The sequence below is a fragment of the Elephas maximus genome, chromosome X, assembly GCF_024166365.1.
Source record: "Elephas maximus indicus isolate mEleMax1 chromosome X, mEleMax1 primary haplotype, whole genome shotgun sequence".
NCBI lineage: Eukaryota > Metazoa > Chordata > Mammalia > Proboscidea > Elephantidae > Elephas > Elephas maximus.
This window is the reverse complement of record NC_064846.1, coordinates 173,831,950-173,846,819: the sequence shown is the minus strand read 5'-3', so window position 1 is coordinate 173,846,819 and position 14,870 is coordinate 173,831,950. Positions and strand designations below refer to the sequence as shown.

Here is a 14,870-nt window from a genome sequence, read left to right as displayed (position 1 = left end):
TAACCTTCTCCTGCCATGTCATCACATGTTGGTTTTATCAAACAGACACCTTTTTCTTGGGTCGATATACCTGAGTCGGTTCAGGCACAGCCCATGGGGAGAGAGCAGAGAGTTGGAGGCTTATTGCACAGTGAAGAGGAATAGTGTCACATTCATTGTCAAAAAGAACATTTCAAGATCTCTCCTGAAGTACAACACTGAGAGTGATGGGATAATACCCATACGCCTACAGGGAGGCCACGTTAATGTTGGTCTTTTTCAAATTTACTGGTCTATTATTCAGATTTATGCACCAAACACTAATGCTAAAGATGAAGAAACTGAAGATTTTTACCAGCTTCTGCAGTCTGAAACTGGTCAAACATGCAATCAAGATGTATTGATAATTACTGGTGATTGGAATGTGAAAGTTGGGAACAAAGACGAAGGACCAGTAGTTAGAAAATATGGCCTTGGTGATAGAAAGGTGGGGAGATCGCACAATAGAATTTTGCAAAATAAACAACTGATTAATTGCAAATACTTTTTATCAACAACATAAACGGCAACTATACACATGGACCTCACCAGATAGAATGCACAGGAATCAAATCGACTACACCTGTGGAAAGAGATGATGGAAAAGCTCGATATCATCAGTCAGAACAAGGCCAGGGGCCAACTGTGGAACAGACCATCAATTGTTCCTATGCAAGTTCAAGCTGAAACTGAAGAAAATTAGAACAAGTCGACAAGAGCCAAAGTACGACCTTGAGTATATCCCACCTGGATTTAGAGACCATCTCAAGAGCAGATTTAGTGCATTAAACACAAATGATAAAAGACCAGACGAGTTGTAGAACAACATCGAGGACATCATACATGAAGAAAGCAAAAGGTCATTAAAAAGACAGGAAGGAAAGGAAAGACCAAAATGGATATCAGAAGAGACTCGGAAGCTTGCTCTTGAATGTACAGTAGCTAAAGCAAATGGAAGAAATGATGAAGTAAAAGAGCTAAACAGACGATTTCAAAGGGCAGCTGGAGAAACACACTAAAGTATTATAACGACATCTGCAATGATCTGGAGATAGAAAACCAAAAGGGAAGAACATGCTTGGCATTTCTCAAGCTGAAGAAAAGAAAAAATTTAAGCCTCGAGTTGCAGTATTGAAGGATTCTATGGGCAAAATACGGAAAGACACGGGAAGCATCAAAAGAAGATGGAAGGAATACACAGTCACGGCACCAGAAAGAATTAGTCGACGTTCAGCCATTTCAGGAGGTAGCACATGACCAAGAACTGATGGTACTGAAGGAAGAAGTCCAAACTGCACTGAAGGCATTGGCGAAAAAGAAGGCTCTAGGAATTGATGGAATGCCAATTGAGGTGTTTCAACAAATGGATGCAGCACTGGAGGTGCTCGCTCACTCGTCTATGCCAAGAAATTTGGAAGACACCTACCTGGCTGACTGACTGGAAGAGATCCATATTTGTTCCCCTTCTGAAGAAAGGTCATCCAGTCCAAAGACCAAACCTAACCTGTTGCCGTCGAGTCAATTCCAACTGATAGCGACCCTATAGGACAGAATAGAACTGCCCCATAGGGTTGCCAAGGAACACCTGGTGGATTCAAACTACCAACCCTTTGGTTAGCAGCTGTAGCTCTTAACCACTACGCCACCAGGGTTTCCAGGTCATCCAATAGAATGGAGAAATTATTGAACAACATCATTAATGTCACACCCAAGTAAAATTTTGCTGAAGATCATTCAAAAACAGTGGCAGCAATATAAGGACAGGGAGCTGCCAGAAATTCAAGCCGGATTCAGAAGAGGATGTGGAACAAAGAATATTGCTCATATCAGATGGATCTTGGCTGAAAGCAGAGAATACCAGAAGGATGTTTACCTGTGTTTTATTGATGATACAAAGGCATTCGACTGTGTGGATCATAATAAATTATGGATAACATTGTGAAGAATGGGAATTCCAGAACTCTTAATTGTGCTCGTGAGGAACCTGTACAGAGACCAAGAGGCAGTCGGTCAGATGAAGCCACGTGATTTAAGGCATCATTGTAATTGGGTAATAATGACAGCTCTGACCAGAGCTCATTAGAAGTTTCACGAAGTAAATTAGCGTAGAGTTTTAGCCTTGTAGGTGTATTGATACATGTAAGCTGAGGTTACGAAAAATGTTTTTGTTGTTATAACAAACTATAGGGATTTTTTAAATAAAATATAATAAAATTCTGCTGAAACACTGCACAAAAATTGTATAGAGAGTCATTTTGATGTGAACCCCTTCTGACAGTGTCATCTGGTGCGGTCCACGCCCCCCCCCCCCACCTCCTAGTGACGGCACTGGTTGTGAAAGCCATGTCTTGACGAATTAGCGATCCCTGGAGATTGGTGGGAAACCCTGGTGGTGGTGTGGTTAAGTGCTACAGCTGCTAACTGAAAGGTCAGCAGTTCGAATCCACCAGGCACTCCTTGGAAACTCTATGGGACAATTCTGCTCTGCCCTATAGGGTCACTATGAGTCGGAATCAACTCAACAGCAATGGGTTTTTTTTTTGGTAGAGATTGGTGGATTAATGGCCTTTCTGCCGCCATGTCTAAAAGGACCCCAGTATCCACACCATGTGCCAAGGCCACAGGGTGTCACATGGGTTGCAGAGAACTGGGGTCTGGAGAGCTGGGTTCCCTTTGCACTTTCACAGCTACATTCTTGGGTGACACAGATGGAGGTGCTCGGTCTTCCTGAGGTTTCGTCCTCTTACTTGTAAAACACGGGATTTGGATTTTCACTCCTGGTCAGTGTTACTCCAACTCTACCCTGTGGGTAGAACCAGGACAACCATGTTGACCAAAGCTCGCAGACTAACGTTTGAGATCGGCTGTCCTGAGGTGACTTCAGGCCGTAGCACTAGGTGTTCGCTTAATGAAGGTGACTGCATTTGGGCGTGATCAAGTACTAGGTGATTTATTAAGGTCTTCACCTGAGAGCGCTGGCAAGCTTCATAAATTCCTCCAGCCCCCCAAGATGGATAAGTTGGTTCTGACTCACGGAGACCTAATGTACAACAGAACAAAACGTCGCCCACTCCTGTATCATTTTCACCGTTGTTGGTTGGTTTGGGTCCATTGTTGAGGCTATGTGCCACTCCATCTCACTGAGGATTTACCTCATTTTCGTTGACCCTCTACTTTACTAAACGTGATGTCCTTTTTCTGTCAACTGGTCTTTCCTGATGACATGTCCAAAGTAAGCAAGATGAAGACCCGCCATCCTTGCTTCTAAGGAGCATTCTGGTTGTATTTCTTCTAAGACTGATTTGTTTGTTCTTCTGCAGTTGATGGTATATTCAGTATTCTTCGCCAACACTACTGTTCCAACACATAAATTCCTCTGTCTTCCTTTTGTATTATCCAGCTGTTGCATGCATATGGGGCAACTGAAAATACCCTGGCTTGGGCCGGGCGCATCTTAAAAAACCCATTGCGGTCGAGTTGATTTCAACTCATCGGGACCCTGTAGGATGGAGTTGAACTGCTCCGTAGGGTTTCCAAGAAGCGGCTGGTGGATTCGAACTTCAAACCTTTTGATTAACAGCCGTAGCTCTTAACCACTGCTCACCAGGGCCCCACTTAAAAATAAAATAGTTGTTATTTATAATTGTTTCAACAAATTACATTTGACCTGCCACACTCCAGCTTGTTTGCCTTCCTTTATAATCACACTTGGTATGATGAAAATTACACCAATGGCTTAATTCAGGGTTTCTTAGCTCTGGTGTTCTTGACATTTGGGTCTGGGTCATTTCTGTGCGGTGGGGGCTGTCCTATGCATTGTAGAGTGTTGAGTAGGCCCCTGGCCTCTACCCACCCAAAGCTGGTAGCATCTTCTACCCCCAGTTGTAACAACCAAGCATATGTCCAGACGTTGCCACGTGTTGGGGTGGGGGGGAGTGCACAGTTGGACTTGATTGAGAACGTTTGTCTTACACTGATGAATAAGATGTACAGGCAGAAATGGTCCATTACATTGTATCAATTTCACAACCAAGAAAGCTTCCAAAGAATATATAATAACTGCTAATATCTGCATGGCTCTCATTCTCCATTCCAGCACAAAACTCTTTTTCTACAGTAATGCATTAATAATAGTTCTAACAATTAGTGGTTTTGAATCACTTTACTCATGAAGATTTATTCTGTATACCTCACAGTTTGGAGACATTCAGATGGCGTAGCAGTCATGGATGTTATTACATTCACCTGTAGGATTGCTATGAGTCGGAATCGACTCGACGACAACTTTTTTTTTTTTTTTTGACCAGAAAATCCTAATTGTTTCCCAAGGATAAGTGACTGGCTGTGTTTTACAAGGAGCCCTGGTGGCACAGTGGTTAAGAGCTCGGCTGCTAACAAAAAGGTCGGCAGTTGGAGTCTGCCAGCTGCTCTTTGGAAACCTACGGGGCAGTTCTACTCTGTCCTATAGGGTCACTATGAGTCACAATAGACTTGACGGCAACAAGTTTGGTTTTGGTTTTATGTTTTAAGAAAGCTCTGCAAAGAATGACCGTGTCTTCCAATCTATATGCAGCCATGTTGAAAATTCTGGAGTCTTTTTGCTGTTTTTTCATCTCTAATATTAGAAGTTAGGAGCCCCGGTGGTGCAGTGGGTTGAAAGCTTGGCTGCTAACCAAAAAGTCAGCAGTTCAAATCCACCAGCCACTCTTTGGAAACCTTAACGGGCAATTCTACTCTGTCCTACAGTGTCACTGTAAGTTGGAATTGACTCGATGGCACTGGGTTTTTTTTTTTTTTTTTTTTTTTTGGTTTGGTGATGCAGTGGTTAAGTGCTTGGCTGTTAATTGAAAGGTCTGCGATTTGAGCCCACCCAGCAACGGTCTGCAGGAGAAAAGACCTGGCCATCTGCATAGGTAAAGATTAATTAAACCCAACCAAACCTGTTACTGTTGAGTTGATTCTAACTCATAGCGACCCTAAAGGACAGAGTAGAACTGCTCTGTAGGGTTTCTAAGGCTGTAATCTTTATGGAAACAGACTGCCACATCTTTCTCCCTCGGAGAGGCTGGTGGTTTCGAACCATTGACCTTTCTGTTAGCAGCCGAGCATTTTAACTACTGCACCACCAGGGATTAGAGCTTAGAAAGCCCTATGGGGCAGCTCTAGTCTTGTCACATGGGGTAGCTGTGTGACGAAATTGACTGGACAACACACAACAACAAACTTCTCATTGTGACAACCAAAAATATCTGCAGACATTGCCACATGCCCCCTCCAGGGCGAAATTGCTCTTCAGTGAAAACCGCTCTAATGCCCTTTTGAAAAAAGGTCTTGTGCGAGTGGGCTTTGGATTTTCTTTTGTGTTGTTTTCATTGTGCACATTAGGCTCTTAGCAGGTGGCACCGCTGTGATGGCCATTGTATCTTAATCCCACTAGACAGGTTTCTTCTTCATGACCCACTGCGGGTGTCAACATAAAGGATCAAATTTGGGACAAAAGGTGAGATCTTTCTGAGATTCTAAAACCTATTTTCTGTAAATGAAAGGTATGGGCAAGAGAAGGGGAAAGGCTAATATGGGTCTTCCATGCCTCTCAAGGGGAGCTGCCCACTGGTTCAAGGCCACGTCCACATGGTCTTGCCAAGTGTCATGGCGGGTGGGCCAAGAGATGATCCAGCCCTGTGGTTCTGATGTCCTTGCAGTGGGAGGTTAAGAGTCAAGCTGACATCACCCCCTTCCGTTCCAACCAGAATCTAGCACGAAAGGCCACTCAGGAAAATAAATGACACTTCGAAATGCTATCTCAGGGGGAAAAAATCACATTTCTGGGCCACTGATTGAACCCAAGATATCGTTTCTAGAAGCTGAGTGTCCATAAAGTGAAATCCATATTTACAAACATCTCTAGAATAATGATTTTTCTCTAACTTGATGTTCTCTTGCAAATATTATCTACCAAGTGGGGTGATACTTCATTTTTTTTAAGGCATAAACAATAGATTGATACATTAAAAGTGGATTGTTTTGAGACGTATGCTAGTTTTTGTCTAAATGTCAACAATTAAAAAACACGTATATACATATATATTCTTCAATAAGTGCAAGGAGCCCTGGTGGCACAATAGTTAAGCACTCGGCTGCTAACCGAAAGGTTGGCCGTTTGAACCCACCAGCAGCTCTACAGGAGAAAAGACCTGGCGTTTGCGCCAATAAAGATTACAGCCTAGGATGCCCTATGGGGCCGTTCTACTCTGTCACGTGGGATCGCTGTGAGTCGGAATGGACTTGTACCCAACCGACATTGTACCCAGCAGACAACAACAGGTTCATTTCATTTTTTGGCTTTCTTTTTTTTTTTTTTTTAATTTTTATTAAGCTTCAGGTGAACATTTACCATTCCTATCAGTCCGTCACATGTAGGTTTACATACATCTTACTCCCTTCTCCCACTTGCTCTCCCCCTATTGAGTCAGCCCTTACAGTCTCTCGTTTCGTGCCAATTTTGCCATCTTCCCTCTCTCTCTATCTTCCCATCCCCCCTCCAGTCAAGAGTTGCCTACACACTCTCCCGTGTCCACCTGATTTAATTAGCTCACTCTTCATCAGCATCTCTCTCCCCTCCACTGACCAGTCCTTTTCATGCCTGATGATGGCTTTCTTTTGAGCTCGTTTTAAATTCATGTGTAGAGCTGCTCTATACCATGGGTCTGCACACCTTTTCTATAAAGGGCCAGATAGTAAAGGTTTTATTTCGTGGGCCGTACAGTCTCTGTGGCAACTTCTCAACTCTGCCATTGTAGCGTGAAAGCAGCCGGGGATAATATGTAAGCAAACAGGCATGGCTGCGTTCCTGTAAAACGTTATTTAGGCACACTGAAATTTGAATTTCATATATTTCTCCTGTATTGCTAAAGACTGTTCTGCCTTTCTCCCTCCCTCCCCGCCCAGCTATTTAAAAATGTAAAAAGTATTCTTAGCTCGCCAGCTGTACAAAACGCAGGTGGTAGGACTTATTTGGCCCGGGCAGGAGTTTGTAACCCCAGGTCTGTTCAGAAAGTGTATCATCATGACCTTTGGAGCCTGGTAGGAGGAGAGATACCAAATAAAGAAATGAACAAATAAATATGTAATTGTAAACAGTGATAAGTGGTATCAAGGAAAGAAGGCTGTTCAGTGATGGTTCAGTGGTAGAATTCTCACCTTCCGTGTGGCCAGGAATTGAACCACCTCAGTGGAGGCTTGTGTGTTGTGGTCAAGAACCAGTTTCGGCAGAGTTTCCAGACTAGGATGAACTCGGAACAAAGTCCTGGCGATTTACTTCCAAAATTCAGCCATTGAAAACCCTACAAGGCAGTGAGTTTACGTTAATGGTGGTGAAGTAATTTGGAAAAAGATAGCGGGACTGGTCGCACAACTTGAAGAATGTAATCAGTGACACCGAATTCTACGTGTAGAAGCTGTTGAGTTGCTGTATGTTTTCCTGTGTATGTTTTCACCACAATAATAATAATACAAATTAAAAAAGAAAGAAAGGAAGAAAAATCCTACATGATAAAGGTCCATGACCAATCGTGGGGATGGTGCGGGATCTGGCAGCATTTCCTGCTGTCATGCCTGGGGCCCCATGAGTAGGGGCCAGCTCCACATAGCGTGATAGCCAACGATGGGAAGCCTACTTTCTATTGTTGGGTAATCACGGAGGATTTCTCTGAGGCGGTGATTAATGAGCTGAGACCTGCAGATGACTAGGAGTTGGCAGAGAGTGGATGCAAGAACAGTGCGGGAAGAAGAACCCTGTCGGCAAGAAAGAGCCCCTGTTGTTTAACTATTTCAGGATACGGTTATCCGGTATCTGATTCTTCTTCTTTCAAATGGATTTACAGGTTGACCCCGATGCCCGCAGCTCTGCTTTGCTGAGTGCCGCTCACGCTGCTGCAGGATCCACACGTGGTGACCTCATTCAGTCAAGATCATCTGAGGGGCGCCGCTCAAGGATCGTCTCGTTATCAGCGTGAGTGTAAAACGCGTGTGGGGGACCTTCAGCACTGTGTGTTTCCAGAATGTTTGTCTTACCCGGGCCACATTGCCTAAGTCAGTTATTGGTATGTGGTGACCTTTGCAATGGTGTTTGGAACATTCTGGAATGGTGGGTATGATGTGACTGGGGAGCTAACCTAGCACCCTGTTTACTTCAGGAAGACCTGTCCATTGAAAGATCCCGTTTGTCCTGGGAAGCTCTAATGGGGAAGCCACACTTTCCCAGAGAAAAGCCGTGTTGGGCCGGACGCATGTGGCCTGAAATGTGGGAGGCCTTGAGAAGATTGGGAAAGGAGTTTTATAAAGGATTTGATGCTGAACCAGTGACCGTGGTTTATTCAGCAAAGTCACGTGCTTGTGGCACACAGCCAAGGCACAGGGTATACCCATCATTCTCCACTGCTTCAGGCACGTTTCCTGTGCCGAGAGCGCCTCCCTATGGTGGAAGGGGTGCGTGCACCTGAGTGTGTGTGTGTGTGTATGAGAGTGCGCATGTGTGTGAGAGTGTGTGAGAAAGTTTGTGAGATGGTATGTGTGTGTTAGAGAGAGTTTTTTCTGTATATGACAGGGTATGTGTACCTGTGTTTGTGTATATGTAGAGAAAGGGTGTTTAAGAGACAGTGTGTATGTCTGTGAGAGTGTGTGTGCATGTATGTGAGAGATAGAGAACATGTCTGTATATGAGAGTGTGTGTGCCTGTGTGTGTGTGTATGTGAGAGAGTGTATGTATGTGTATGAGGGAGAGAGTATGTGTGACAGAGACAGCGTGTGTGTGTGAGTGTGTGAGAGAATGTGTGAGAATGCATTTGAGAGAGAATGCAAGAGAGTTGGTGTGTGAGTGTGATCGTGTGAGAAAGAATGTGTGTGTATGAGGGACAGAGTGTGTGTGTGTGTGTGAGACTGTATGTGAGACAGTGTGTATGAGAGAGTATGTGGGTGTGAGAGAACGTGTGAGAATGTGTGTGAGAGTTTACGTGTGAGTGTGTGTGTGAGCATGTGAGAAGCAATGTGTGTATGAGGGACAGAGTGTGTGTGAGACTATGTGAGAGAATGTGTGAGAATGCATGTGAGTTTGTGTGTGAGTGTGTGTGTATGCGCATGTGAGAGAGAGTATGAAGGAGAGAGTGTGTGAGTGTGTGAGGAGTGTGTGTGAGAATGCATATGAGACAGTGTGTGAGAGCGTGAGTGTGGGTATATGAGAGTGTGTGTGTGCATGTGTGAGAGAGTCTGTGTTTATGATGGTGAGAGTATGTGTGAGTATGGGTATATGAGAGTGTGTGTGTGCATGTGAGAGAGACAGTCTGTGTGTATGAGGGTGAGAGTGTGTGTGTGTGTGTGTGCGCGCGCGCTGAAATGACTGGAGAAGGGAAGAAGGCAGCATGGATGGAAGAGGCCCTTCCAGTGAGAATCCCTGTCACCCCTTTCTCTGGAACGGAGTTTGCATCCTTATGCCACCATGTCATTGTAAAGCCCGGGGTGGGGGCAGAATTAGAGCCCCCAAGGCCTCATCATTGCCTCCTGGAAAAGCATCCCCGAGAACTGGACAGGAGACCCCTTCAGAGGAGATATGTGCCTCACACTGGAGGGGAGAGGCTCCCCAAGATGGAAGCGTGCCATAGAGGCAGAGAGCCGGGCTCCCTCGCTGGCCATATGTTCTCCAAGATCTCATTCCCTCCTCTGCGCCATGGTTTCTCTCTCTGTAAAGTGCTGATGCCCTTAGGTGGTTTTGAACACTAAGAGGTGACCTTTGTCTTGGGTAAAATGTGAAGACCTGGTCACACACAGCAACCAGGACAGGGTTGCAGGGGTATTTAAGGATCTTCATGGGGGCAGTTTCTGGCGAGTGGGTTACTCAGTGACAGTACTTCTCCAATCGATGGCATTTGTGCCTCCCAGGGGACACTTGGCCATGTCTGGAGACAATTTTGTTGTCACGAGTAGGGAGAGTGCTGTTGGCATTTCCTAGTGGGCAGAGGCCAGGGATGCTGCTATACCTCCTCCAATGCAGGACGGCCCCCATGACAAAGAACCATCCAGCCCCAGATGTCAATACAGGATGAGGAAGCCCACGCTGTGGAACAAGACTCTGAAACTTAATCTCCCCTTTCTTGTAGACTATTCAGTGCTCTTCTTCTTTCAAGCGTCTGAGTTAGTTAGAATGAGAATTACAGAGAGCAAAAAGACAGTGACCCTTTAGGATCTTTTTTTTCTGTTTTACTGAAACACCAAAGCATGGGATTGTCCCACTGAAAAGAACATCCGCAGAGGCTTAAGGGCCAGCTGATATTCGTTCTTAATGTCCAGGAGCTTCACAGATTCATTTCCAAAATGTTGTGATTTTGGTAATGTGTTCTCTAAAAGGATCATGTGCTCCTCTGTTTCTGGAAGAATCTTTCCAGGGCTTTGAATGAATGATTTATTTTCTGAAGGCATTGATCATGCAAGAGCCGGCACTGATTCCTGACCTAGCTTTCAAAGCCTTAAGCACCTGCTAAGTAGAGTTTTATTTTTATTCCTCTGGAAAACAATTGTGTGCGTTGCAGGGAAATGCTTTGGGTACTTTTTATGTCGTTTTCGTCCAGAGGGGAGATTGGCATTCTTTAGACCCAGAGAGAAGAGCTCTAGAAAAAAAGAAAAAGAAACAAATTTGACAGACTCCGTAGCTAATTAAAAGGATGTGGCTGAAAAGGCTCATGGTTAATTCATGGTAAACTAATACAGCAGTCGTTAGCCTTCCTTCGTGTTCTGATGGAAAACCAGAGTCTTTCAGTGTGGACGAAAATATCTACTCCTAAATACCTAATAACAATATCCGTTCTGTCATACAACATAAAGCCGTCCTCCCAGGGAATTCTAAGGGGCCGCGGATTTCACAATTTAGGATTCTTGAATATGGCGTATTATATTCCCTCTCCATAAGCAGCTGAAGGCTTTGAATATCATCAAAAAATACTCGTATCTCTGATTTATCTAATTTCTTCCCGGGGAGGGCGGCGGAATTCAGTGATACTAAATTAGAGTTTTCTTATGAAAATAAAAATGAAGTTTTCCTCATTTTATGAGTTTTTTTTTTTTTTAATGGCCGTGGATTTTTTAAAGATTTATTTTATTTTGTTCCTGTTTTTGAAAATATACACTGGTTCGACAGTTTCTACAGGTATAATTCATCGACATGGATTACACTCTTCAAGATGGACAGCCATTCTCACCCTCCTCTTCTGAGTTGCTCCTCCCCGTTAACATAAACTCACTGCCCCTAAGGTGCCTACCTAACCTTTTGAGTTAGACGGTTGTCAATTGATTCCATACCCACAGTTCTTAAAAGAGCATAATGCTCAAGGCAGACATTCTTTTTTTTTTTTTTTTAATTTTTATTGTGCTTTAGGTGAAAGTTTACAGCTCATTAGTTTCTCATTCAAACATTTACACATACATTGTTTCGTGACATTGGTTGCAATCCCCACAAAGTGTCAGCTCTCTCTCCCTTTCCCTTCCCACCCCAGGATCCCCACGTCCATTCGTCCAGTTTTCCTGTCCCTTCCTGCCTTCTCTTGTTTTGGGGCAGGAGTTGCCCATTTGGTCCAGTATATTCCATTGAACTACAAAGCATGTTCCTCACGTGTGTTATCGTTTGTTTTAACGGCCTGTGTAATCTTTGGCTGAAAGGTGGACTTTCGGAGTGGCTTCACTTCTGAGTTAACACAGTGTTTGAGGGCCATAGTCTCGGGGGTTCCTCCAATCGCTGTCAGACTAGTAAGTCTGGTCTTTTTTTGTGAGTCTGAATTTTGTCGTACATTTTCCTCCTGCCCTGACTGGCACTCTCTGTTGCGATCCCTGTTACAGCAGTCGGTGGGGGTAGCTGGGTACCGTCTAGTTCTTCTTGGCTCAGGCTGGTGGAGGCTGTGGTTCGCATGGTCCTTTAGTCCTTTGGGCCAATATTTTCCTGGATTCTTTTGTTTTCTTCATTCTCCTTTGCTTTGGAAGGGATGGCTGCTCTCAAGCTTTTACGACCCCAGACACTACTCACCAAATGGGATGTAGAACATTTTCTTTATGAACTATTGTTGTCGTTACGTGCCGTGGAGTCAGTTCTGACTCATAGTGACCCTACTATGCACAACAGAACAAAACAGTGCCCGGTCCTGTGCCATCCTCACTATTGTTGCTATGCTTGAGCCCATTGTTGCAGCCACTGTGTCAGTCCATCCGCTTGAGGTTCTTCCTCTTTTTCACCGACTCTGTACTTTACCAAGCATGCTGTCCATCTCCGGGTACTGATCCCTCCTGATAACATGTCCAAAGTACATGAGACGCAGTCTCACCATCCTTGCTTCTAAGGAGCGTTCTGGTTGTACTTCTTCCAAGACAGATTTGTTCATTCTTTTGGCAGTCCATGGTATGTTCAATATTCTTCTCCAACCCGTAATTCAAAGGAATGCATTCTTTTTCAGCCTCTCTTATTCACTGTCCGGCTTTTGCATGCATATGAGGTGACTCAGAGTACCATGGCTTGGGTCAGGCACACCTTAGTCATCAAAGTGACATCTTTGCTTTTTAATACCTTAAAGAGGTCTTTTGCAGCAGACTTACCCAATGCAACGCATCGTTTGATTTCTTGACTGCTGCTTCCATGGGTGTTTGTAGATCCAAGTAAAATGAAATCCTTGACAATGTCAGTCTTTTCTCCATTTATCATGGTTGCTTATTGGTTCAGTTGTGAGGCTGTTTGTTTTCTTTATGTGGAGGTGTAATCCATACTGAAGGCTGTGGTCTTTGATCTTCATCAGCAAGTGCTTCATGTCATGTTCCCTTTTGGCAAACAAGGCTGTGTCATCTAAGATGGAGTAGGAAGAAAGGCCTGGTGATCTGCTTCTGAAAATCAACCAATGAAAGCCTTGTGGATCACAATGACCCAATCCATGGGGATAGTGCAGGACCGGGCAGTGTTTTGCTCTGTTGTGCATGGGGTCCCAGTGAGTCAGGGGCCCACTCAACATGGCAGCCAAATAAGGCAGCAATGACGGGGTTGGTCAGGCTCCCTCACTGTCTGCTGAGCTTTATATCCTCAGATATGGTGAAAGCCAATATCCGTTACCACTCTTCTCCAGTTAGCCTGCCTGAGGCTCCTGAAGGGAGCGGAAACAGCTGATTTCTGGCAGCAGCGAGTACTTTTTCTTTTCTTTACAGACAGAAGCAGAGCTTTAAACAAAAGGTCCATGGATTTTCTGTAGCATCCCACTGTGTGTGCTGTAGTTGTCTTGCTGACATTAAGAAGTATACCAAAAAAAAGAAAGAAAGAAAGCAGCTGAGGCTCTTAACCACCGTACCACCAGGGCTCTGACAGAGCAGAGCCCCCCGCCCCCACAGGGTTTCCAAGGCTATAAATCTTTACAGAAGCAGACTACCACATCTTTCTCCCATGAAGCGGCTGGCGAGTTTGAACCGCCAACCTTTTCATTAGCAGTAGAGCCCTTAACCGCTTCACCACCAGAGTCTCTTAATTGCTACTGCATGTGAGGTGTCCTATGTCGGATGACTTTTTCCTCTTAAAGATTTTCATAAACCCTCTGGCATCCCTGGTGCAAACAGTGAACTCACTCAGCTGATAACCGAAAGCTTGGAGCTTTAAGTCCACCCCGAGGCACCTCAGAAGAATGACCTTGTGACCTACTTCTGAAGAACAGCCACATAACAGAACGTTGTCTGGTAAATTACTGGAAGATGAGCTCCAGGTTGGAAGGCGCTCAGAACATACAGTGGCCACAGCAATGGACTTGAGCACACGAATGATCATGAAGATGGAGTAGGATCGGACCGTGTTTCGTTCTGTTGTACAGGAGGTTGCCATGAGTCAGAGCCAGCTCAGCAGCAGCTAACAACAGGCATTGCTTCAAGACACCTTTCACTCAGTTAATGAATAATCTGGAAAGGAAAGATGTTACTATGTCCTTTACCCGCAACCTAATCTGAGGATAACAATGGATCATGTCCCCCAGAGCAGGACAATGAGTTAAGTTAAAAGACTAATCCTGAAACCATTCAATTTTTCATCAAATATGCATTGGTTACTGATAATCAACTATAGTTCTTACCGCTGAAAACACAACCACGAAGAGGATAAAGGTCCTTCTCTGTTGGAAATTTGGAGTCCCTGGCTGGTGCAAACTTAACAAGCTCAGCCGCTATCTGAAATATTGGAGGTTTGAGTTTGCCCAGAGGTGCCTTGGAAGAAAGGCCAGGTGATCTACTTCCAAATAATCGGCCATTGAAAACCCAGTGGAGCACAGTTCTAGTCTGACAGACATGGCGCACCATGAGTTGGCGCTGACTTGACAGCAGCTGTTGCTGCTGGTTATTAAACTCTCCATTTTAGGAGTGAATTCTAGGGAAAGATAGCCTTCTTTACAGTTTTCAAATATAAAATGATATTATCTGAAGTGAATCAGGACATCATCTATACCCCAACTTAAAATTCTTTAGCATGTTGGAAGACAGCAATAAAATACCTGTGATTAGATTGACTTTATCATTTATGGGCCCGGCATTCTAAATTTTCAAATAATCAGGCAATCATGGGTAGTTGGTATAATATTTCTGTTAATATCTACTACTTTTTATCTCTATTTTTATTAAAATCAACTCTGAATTCAATTACATAAAGGACATTTACCATTTAATATCGTGCTATCATAATTCCGTTTTTTTGGAATTGAAAACTTGGGTTTTCTTTGAATTCTACATTTTCTTTTTTTTATTGCACTTTAGATGAAAGTTTACAGAACAAACTAGGTTCTCATTAAACAGTATATATATTG

General features: G+C 44.1%; 1 protein-coding gene across 9 annotated transcripts in view; it reads left to right on the top strand.

The window, feature by feature from the left end:
- The window catches only part of STS (steroid sulfatase), a 303,712-nt gene that overhangs the window by 36,506 nt on the left and 252,336 nt on the right, over positions 1–14,870 (top strand). For all 9 annotated transcript variants that reach the window (XR_007515874.1, XR_007515873.1, XM_049872292.1 and 6 more), the window contains one exon: positions 7,902–8,029. Coding sequence is in view for 3 of the 9 variants with exons in the window: in XM_049872292.1 (XP_049728249.1) it covers positions 7,902–8,029 (128 nt within the window). In the remaining 6 variants the exon portion in view is untranslated. The remainder of the gene's footprint in view (positions 1–7,901; positions 8,030–14,870) is intronic.